Here is a 9,154-nt window from a genome sequence, read left to right on the forward strand (position 1 = left end):
TTAAATGTGATATATTGTGATTCTTTTAGTCCTCTCTGATATTAAAGTGAACATGCTTTGGTTGTTGTCGCTTGGTCGGGACAACACAAGACACTCCAGGCTGTACTTTGGGGCTTCCAGAAACACAAATTATTTATCTAAAGTAAAAGTGTCAGCTGTACTTTTCAGACATTAAAAAAACCGTTTGCCATTTTACCTTAAAATTGTCACACCATGAATTTCTATAATTAATTGGGTTGTAAAAGGTGATATATTAGGGAAATAATTGTTATTTATGTTTAGTAAGTAATATAAAAAAAAGATTTCTCCTTTTGTGCCAACGAAAGAAATATTTTTGTAATGATTTTTTTTTTTTTCATTGTTTGTGGTCATAAAAAAAAAAAAGTGTTTAGAAAACATATTTTGACACGTACCCTGTAGAGTTGATTATTAGTTCGTGTTGACAAACGTGCCTTCTCGTATTTCCCCCACAGGGGGGCGATGTTTCACACGAACGACGCTTCATCTCCGTGACCCGGAAGTAGTGTCACCGACGGTCCCCAGGCATCACGCTTCCAAACATGGCGGTGAATCTCGCAGACCTCTCCCTGCCTCAGTTAGAGGGACTGAAAACTCAGCTGGATCAGGTAACAATCAACAACGTTCACCGTGTTTCTGCGGCGAATGCGTTCCTATAAACGGACTTATAAAAGAGCGGGAATGTGGGCGGTGATGACGGGAGGGCGGGCGAGGTAGCTGAGCGGCTAGCGCTAACGTTAGCTTTATTTAAAAAAAACAAAAAACACTCACCCGGTTTGTGACGTCATCAGCATTTCTACACAATATTGTCACACCAGCTGCGCGGATCTGTGACTGCAGCTGTTTTTGTGCATGTTAATGTGCTTTTTTCCAGGAGGTTGAGTTCCTGACGTCATCAATCGGTCAGTTCAAAGTTGTTCAGACCAAATATGTGGAAGCAACGGACAGTCTGAGTGTCCTCAACACAAACAACAAAGGTACGTTACTGATGGGAGGGTTGAACACGAAACAACTCATTTTCTCTGATCATCACTGAATATTTATCACATTTGACACGTTGTCGCTTTGACCAGTTAATAAATCGTACATTTTAACTTCAGAATATTCTGAAATTGTTGCTTTCAGTCCTGAAAGTTGAGCCTTCATATATTTAATACATGTAAACAGCTTGGTCTCTATAACTTCTCAAAACCATTTGTTTTCAAAGGGCACACAGTCAGGTATGTTGTGATGGTTTTTCTCGTTCCCTCCTCTCATGCAGGTAAAGAGCTGCTCGTGCCTCTGACCAGTTCTGTATCCTTCAGGACGACAAATGTCACGTTGTGCTTTTAATGACGCGTCTTTAGTTTGACATGCTTGTCCTTAACGCCGCCTCCGCTCAGATGTACGTCCCTGGGACATTAAACGATGTGGAACACGTTCTCGTGGACGTGGGGACGGGATACTATGTTGAAAAGGTAACGCGCGTTTTTCATCATAAATACGCCAAAGTCATGATTTTAGAGGACTGATCTCGGGTGAATTTGTGTCTCCGCAGAACGTCGACGCCTCGAAGGCGTTCTTCAAGCGCAAAATCGACTTCCTCACAAAGCAGATAGAGAAAATCCAGCCGGCCCTTCAGGAGAAACACGGCATGAAACAAGGTGAGCCCGGATAAAACAAAATGTTCACTACATTTGATCTTCTCATTCAGAGCAATATATTTTACGACTGCCGCTCCCCATTTAACGATTACAATGAGCTCGACGAGGCAACTCGTCGTTGCACGTCCTGCCTCAGGCTGTTCACAGTCTTTCCAAATTTCTATTGGAAAATGTTCTTATTTATTTACATTTACAGTATTTTAGTCAACAACAACATACCTTGTGTTCCTTGCAGCTGTGATTGAAGTCATGAATGTGAAGATCCAGCAACTACAACAGAGCCAACAAGCATCGCAGATGGTCGTACCCAACAAGGCCTGATGACCAGAGCCGTGTGAGCGCTTTGACCGGTGGCTGGAGGCATTTTTACGTTTAACGTTGGTCTGTCGTGCACAAACCTTGTTGCAACTGTATTGTAAGTAGGCTTCTGTCATAGTGAAACAACCGAGTGTCGGTTTCATATTCATTAAATCGGGTTTCCAGTTAGTTGGATAAATAAAGAGGTCACTGTGGATTCAACAAACATTGAAGTGTTGTTTTTATTTAATTATTATTGTGTGTCCAATCAGCTGGAGCTTTTGCAGGGTTTAAAAAAAAAAAACTGCAGCCAAACTAAACCGTATTGTTGCGTTCTTTGAAATTGCACAATTAGTGGTGTTGCTTTCAAAAGAACAAACTCGGTATTTACAAAAAAAGATCTGAGCTGTATAACTGTGTCTCAGGTTTGAGTTGAACCGCAGAAACAACAAAAAAAAGGTTTCTGCGGGAGTTCAGCTGACATGTTGACAAACTGCAATGACTTTTTAGGCACTTCGAAACCAAAAATGTTCAGACTAAATTGTTACGATAAAAGCGAGTGGGACAGAATAAAGTTCACAGGATTCCACTGACAAGATTATTTATGAGCAAATATTGTAATATTTGTGGTATTAATTGTGCAGATGAACCAGTCTGTCTCCAGTTATTAAGGAGTATTTGAATTCAAGCATATTCTAACCTTGAAAACAACAGTTCAAATGTGCATTTTGAACTGGAAGTAACGGAAGTGTGCTGCTCCAGGCTCGGCCGGATGCTTTTATTTTGAAAGGTAAAGGAACGCCTCGCGCTACATCCTGTCACGGAGTTAGCAAAGCTTCAACAGCAGTACGTGTTGAAACGTGGAAACACGACGTTGACCGCGGCGTCCTTTTGTCTTGTAATCAAAAGCCCTCTTTAAAGCAGCAGTAGAAGGAAGCCTACATTAGCTCTGAGCTCAGTTCAGAGCTACATGACGTAACGGTTCACGGCGACCGCTCTGTAGAGGGAAGACCGGCGTCACGTGACGAAGGAGGGCTCAAATTAGACGTGTTTATCTGTCCAGCGTGTTTCATGGCCGGCAGAGTGGAGCTATAATCCCGAGACATCGAGCCGCCGTGTCCTTTTTAAAGTCCTTTTGATCCGGTGCTTTACAACAGATTGTCTTTGCAACGCTGTTTTACATCGAAGTCTCCGAGAGCGGTTTGTTGTCCCCTCGGAAGGGGGCGGGGACATTCCTGAACGCCAAAGTTCCCGGATGTGCCGGTCTGCGCTCTCTCCCTGGAACGCTGCTGCTTGGAGGCGGGGCTTGTTTAGGGCGTGGCGAACGCCTCTGACGTCACAGAGGTCAGTGTTTGGAACTGGACACATTCAGTTAAGACTGTTTATCCACACAGAGACTCACAGCCAACAACACGCACTTCTACAAACAACAAACGAGCAATATCAAAGCTAATCCAGTGTAACTCCCAAAGATATATATAAAGGAAGACAAAGGAAGATCTACAAAAATGCCCAGGCATATGGAAGAAACTATTCGCCCGCTGTTCAGTGACTTTTTTGAAAGGCTGTCAGCGGAGCAGTGGACAACGATTAAATCAGGATCCTTTGATAGTACGATAGAAATATTGCTGGTGGAGCTGCTTACGGACATAATCAGACATGTGTCCGACATGCTGGTGCGCCAGATTCAGGACTTTAATGTAGGCGAGTCTAAGGACAGAGTCGACGCCTCTCTGGCCCACATTCAGTTGCACGCTGAGGGATCTGTAAGCGTGTCTGAGGAGGCGGTGAAGTCCAGTCTGGACAACACAATCTCATGGACATTTTCAGAGTTTTTGAACAGCGATTCAGAATTAGAGTTTGAAAGTGTAAACAACCTGACACGTCTAATAGTTCAGGAGGTTGCAGAGACCGTAAACTCCACCCTCTCTGCCGAGACGACTGCAGGAGTAAGACGCGTTACTCCCTTTAACAATGTCAAGGAAATGGTTAAAAACGGCTGCAAGATGTTAAAGATGTTAGCGTCCAAGATGGTTTTGCGTTCACCGCGGCAATGTTGGACCAAAAAGGAGGAGACCGGTCTGACTGTCGTGGATGAAACACGAGATCAGGAAATGAACCAAAGTAAACCTCAGCAGTCACTCGCTGAGAGTATCGAAACTGCCCAGCTGATAATCAGTAAGGAGCTGAGTGCGGTCACAAAACCTCTGGTCGAAGAAGCTGATTATGAGCAGCTGCAGTTTGAAACTGCTCAGGAAGTTGAAATTGTAGCAAATGACATCATAAAGTCAATTAATGAAGAAACAGACAGAGATGCATCAAATTCCCAACGCCCACCGAAAGGAGTAGGAAGAAAGGTCAAGGCGTTTTTTGAAAAGCGGGTAGCCGAAGCGTTAATAATCAGAATAGCTTCGCAACTGAAGACGAAATTCAACTTAAAGCTTAAAGCTAAAAGTGAGCAGAAACTCTTGGCTCGCGTTCGGCGTCTGCTTAAGAAGGGCAGCAAACCCACTGACGGGAAAGAGTTGGTTTATATATTTGAAAACAAGAACGATGATGAAGTCTCAGTATTAGCGGTAGAGCTTCGTGATCTCCTCCTGGCTCACATCACAGGCAGCGAGGCGTCTGCCGGTCTGCCGGTAGATGAAATACGCGAGGAAACGGAGAACAACGTGTGGCGCTTCATGCAAATGATGAATTGGTGGGAGAACAGTGTGTCTGATGATCACAGTCGTACAGTTGCGAATGCACTGATGCAGATCCAGCCATCGGCAGCAGCAACGTGGCTGCGGGACATTAACAGAGCCCAGATTGGTATTAATGAGGACAAACCACAGATCAACATAAAGAAAGAAACTGTACGTTTACTCATAAGGAAAACTATTTGTTTCACGTATAACACATTGAAAATAAGCAAGGCTTTAATATACCCAGAGGAATCCATTCAGCCCCTCTTTGAAAAAGTATGGGCTGCAGTCAAGGACATGGATTTCACCTTCGACAGGCTCACTAACCTCGAAAAAGAATCTACAAGAATTTGCGTAAAATTTGGGGTAAAGAGGACGGGCTGTTAGTTGCGATACTTAGAGGGGACCCACAAGTTGACGAATGTGTTATCTCCACTCTTAAAGATCACCTGAGGACACCGAAGGGTTGCTTCGTCTGCAGGTTCTTCGGTTGTTTCAGGCTGTGTTAGATCAGCAGCCCCGTCAGGGTTTACTCCGGGCACTCCGGTTTTTCCCACATTTATTTACAATCACATAGTCTAATTTGAAATGTATGCTTAGTGGTGATGTGTAATTTGAATTAAAAAAAAAAACTTGAATAAAAGATGAAAATTGGACTCAACTCCTGCTGACTCACTTTCAATGAACTTCCTTCCTTTTCAGAGCTCCAACATCATCGCTTTGATGTGACAGTCATTCCAGCAATAATATTCAGACAAGCTGAATGTTTATTTCACTACGTCAAACGTATACAAATATGCATAAGCTGATTTCATACTGTGACAAAAACTCTTAATAACTAAAATAAAATTACACTACAATCAAATTCATGTTTCAATTGTCAAATTAATGGAATTTAGAATCTGCTGTGGCCATATTTTGCTATAAAGTAAATTTCAGGGTTTATCTTGATTAATTCATGATGATACCAATCTATACAATATCTGATTTAAAAAAAAAAAACAGGATTAAGCAAAATAATTTAGTGGTCAGTTAATTATTTGTATTTTTTTAAGGGTGATAGTACATCTCACTTTTGAGCAAGTGTAACCCATTTTTACAACATCTAGATACTTGTTATTATGTTTTTTGTGTTCCCCTGTATTTAACTATTTATTAATGTTGTAAGTTTATTTTGGTAGTTTTAGATGGTTAGCTGCAAATTGTTAAGATGCAGATGCAGGAGATTACTGGGTTCAAGGCGAGAGAGAGACAACCAGGGGGCTCCCTGGAGAGGTCCAATGAGCTAAACTGTTTCTTCAACAGGTTTAGTTCACCACTCTCATCTGTCTCCTCCACACCTCACACCTCCCAAACACCTCTGCTGCCTTCCCCTCAGACCACAGTTTGTCCGTCTGGGCAGTGTGCTGTCAGTGGTACTGGAGCTCCTCAGGGAACTGTTCTGTCTCCTTCCTGTTCACCTTATACACAACTGACTTCCAGAACAACTCAGAGTCAAGACATCTGCAGAAGTTCTCTGATGACTCTGCAGTGGTCGGGTGTATAAGGGACAGACGGGAGGACAAGTACAGGGCAGTAGTGGAGGACTTTGTGGAGTGGGCTGGAAGAAATCACCTGCTCCTGAACGTGGCCAAGACCAGAGAGATGGTGGTCGACTTCAGGAGGAAGGCAACAGCTCCACAACCGCTGAGAGTTCTGGGAGAGGAGGTGGACATGGTTGAGGAGTACAAGTACCTAGTGTCTCCATGACAACAGACTGAACTGGAAGACCAACATCAACGCTGTCTACAAGAAGGTGATGAGTCGACTCTTTTTCTTGAGGAAACTTCGATCCTTCAATGTGTGCAGCGAGATGTTGGAGATGTTCTACCATCTGTTGTGGCCAGTGAACTGTACTTCTCTGTGGTCTGCTGGGGGAGCAGCATTGGAGCCGGTGACACCAACAGACTTAACAAACTGGTTAAGAAGGCCGGCTCCATCATCGGCTACAAACTGGACAGTCTGGAAAAGGTGGTGGAGAGGAGGACGCTGAACAAACTATTGTCCATATTGGATAATCCTGTCCACCCTCTCCACCTGCTGCAGGGACAGAGGAGGACGTTCTCCAAAAGACTCCTCCAGCTGCTGTCATAAGGACAGAGACAGGAGATCATTCCAGATACAGGAGATCATTCTAGATACAGGAGATCATTCCAGATACAGGAGATCATTCCTGATACAGGAGATCATTCCTGATACAGGAGATCATTCCAGATACAGGAGATCATTCCAGATACAGGAGATCATTCCTGATACAGGAGATCATTCCTGAGACAGGAGATCATTCCAGATACAGGAGATCATTCCTGATACAGGAGATCATTCCTGATACAGGAGATCATTCCAGATACAGGAGATCATTACTGATACAGGAGATCATTACTGATACAGGAGATCATTCCAGATACAGGAGATCATTCCTGATACAGGAGATCATTCCAGATACAGGAGATCATTCCTGATACAGGAGATCGTTCCAGATACAGGAGATCATTCCAGATACAGGAGATCATTCCAGATACAGGAGATCATTCCTGATACAGGAGATCATTCCTGAGACAGGAGATCATTCCAGATACAGGAGATCATTCCTGATACAGGAGATCATTCCTGAGACAGGAGATCATTCCAGATACAGGAGATCATTCCTGATACAGGAGATCATTCCTGATACAGGAGATCGTTCCAGATACAGGAGATCATTCCAGATACAGGAGATCATTCCTGATACAGGAGATCATTCCTGATACAGGAGATCATTCCAGATACAGGAGATCATTCCTGATACAGGAGATCATTCCAGATTCAGGAGATCATTCCTGCCGACCGCAATAAGACTGTACAATAACTCACCTCTGGCAAAATCCATCACATAACAATAACACTGTTGACTGTGTTTCTTGGTTGTTTGTATATAATATATATAGATATATACTGTACTGTATATACTGTGCATTTTATATTTTATATTTTTTACTGCTATTTTATTGCTTTTCTATTCTATTATTATCTTATTGCTTCTGTATGCTGCTGTAGTAAAAAAAATTCCCCTCGGGGATTAATAAAGTAACTACCTAACCTAACCTAAAATTTAGGCCTCCATGAATCCATGTAAACTGGAGGTTGAACCAGAGATTTGGAAGATTTTATATATATATTTTTTTTAAGTAAATACTCTAAGTGTTAAGAAATACATTCAACAGCTGATAAAAAAAAAAAAAAAAAAAAAAAGGGATGAAGCAAAATAATTTAGTGGTCAGTTAATTATTTGTATTTTTTTAAGTACATCTCACACTCCAATACTGTCGATGGCGGTAATGCGCCTTAAACGCTTTAAAACCCAAGAAGAAGAACGAGAGCGCCTCGATCCTCTTGTTGCCGTGGAGACGGAGTGCAGCCTGCTGGGACCGACTGGCAGACGGAGGACGGAGGACGGAGATGTCACCTGCTGGACGAACCCTGAGAAGCTCACCGGCTTTTTGCATAAAGGTCACGGAGCTCCGCAGAGAGGAAATCACCGCCGGAAGGATCTCATCATTAATAAACACAAACTGCGTGTGTTGCAGGGGGAGCTGGGGCAGGCACCCCCTCTGCTTGTGTGAAAACTCTACTTGTACTGTTGTTTCCTGGTCTCATCCTGGGTTAGGTATGCAGACAACAGTATCTCCTATAACTTGCTGTATATTCTGATAACTATGCAGGTCACCACAAAGGGAGCGGGTCTGAACCCCAATGCCAAAGTGTGGCAGGAGATCCCCGTCCAACAGAATGACATCCAAGGTGGTACAGAGGATTCCCCGTGGCGTGGATCAAATGCACGAGGAAACAACGTGTGGAGCTTCATGCAGATGATGAATTGGTGGGAAAACAGTGGAGCTGCTGGTCAGTCGTAGAGTTGAACTGATGGACATCGAGTCATCGGCGGCAGCAGCTCCTCTCAGGACCGGTTCAAGGAGCGTTTCTGCAGGTGAGACCGGCGCTCATCACTTAGATGAGAACCGTCACTGCTTCGTTTCTTCCTTGTTCACCAAAATAACTCTTCTCTTCGTAGTAAACCGGACTGGGAAGGTGTGTGTGGAGCTGCTCCCGACTCGGGGCAACGAGAAGAAGCTGTGGCCACCAAAGATCTGTACACGAGTCTGACATGATGGTGAAGAACCTGAGAGGGAGACGAAACCAGAGTATTTAAACCGACGCTTCAATTTTAAACCAGTGTAACTATTGTCAATGATTTTAAATATCTTTCACTTTTATAATTGTTTAAATGCCTCTTGAATGTGTTGATTGAGCAACAATTTTTGAATATATGTGATGTGTTGGAACAGACACATGTGGTTGTACTGTGGAAATGACTCTTTAATTAGTCACATTTATACAACGAGTTGGAGCCCAAAGCCTGAGAAATATTTAGTTTGTGTTAATAAGAAGCATGTTTGTTACTGTCACGTGGAATAAAATCAGTTTACTGTG

At 43.2% G+C, this 9,154-nt stretch overlaps 1 protein-coding gene across 1 annotated transcript; it reads left to right on the forward strand.

Annotated features, from left to right (window-relative positions):
- Positions 1-535: 535 nt before the first annotated feature.
- Positions 536-2,184, forward strand: pfdn5 (prefoldin 5). The gene is made up of 6 exons (XM_069715137.1): positions 536-626; positions 893-995; positions 1,280-1,311; positions 1,401-1,475; positions 1,556-1,661; positions 1,897-2,184. The coding sequence occupies exons 1-6, from the start codon at positions 561-563 to the stop codon at positions 1,980-1,982; spliced, it is 468 nt and encodes a 155-aa protein (XP_069571238.1). The 5' UTR covers positions 536-560; the 3' UTR covers positions 1,983-2,184.
- The last annotated feature ends 6,970 nt before the right edge of the window (positions 2,185-9,154 follow it).

The sequence above is a fragment of the Brachyistius frenatus genome, unplaced genomic scaffold, assembly GCF_029030835.1.
Source record: "Brachyistius frenatus isolate BFR_SWC_R1_liver_20210118 unplaced genomic scaffold, ASM2903083v1 Contig_4, whole genome shotgun sequence".
NCBI lineage: Eukaryota > Metazoa > Chordata > Actinopteri > Embiotocidae > Brachyistius > Brachyistius frenatus.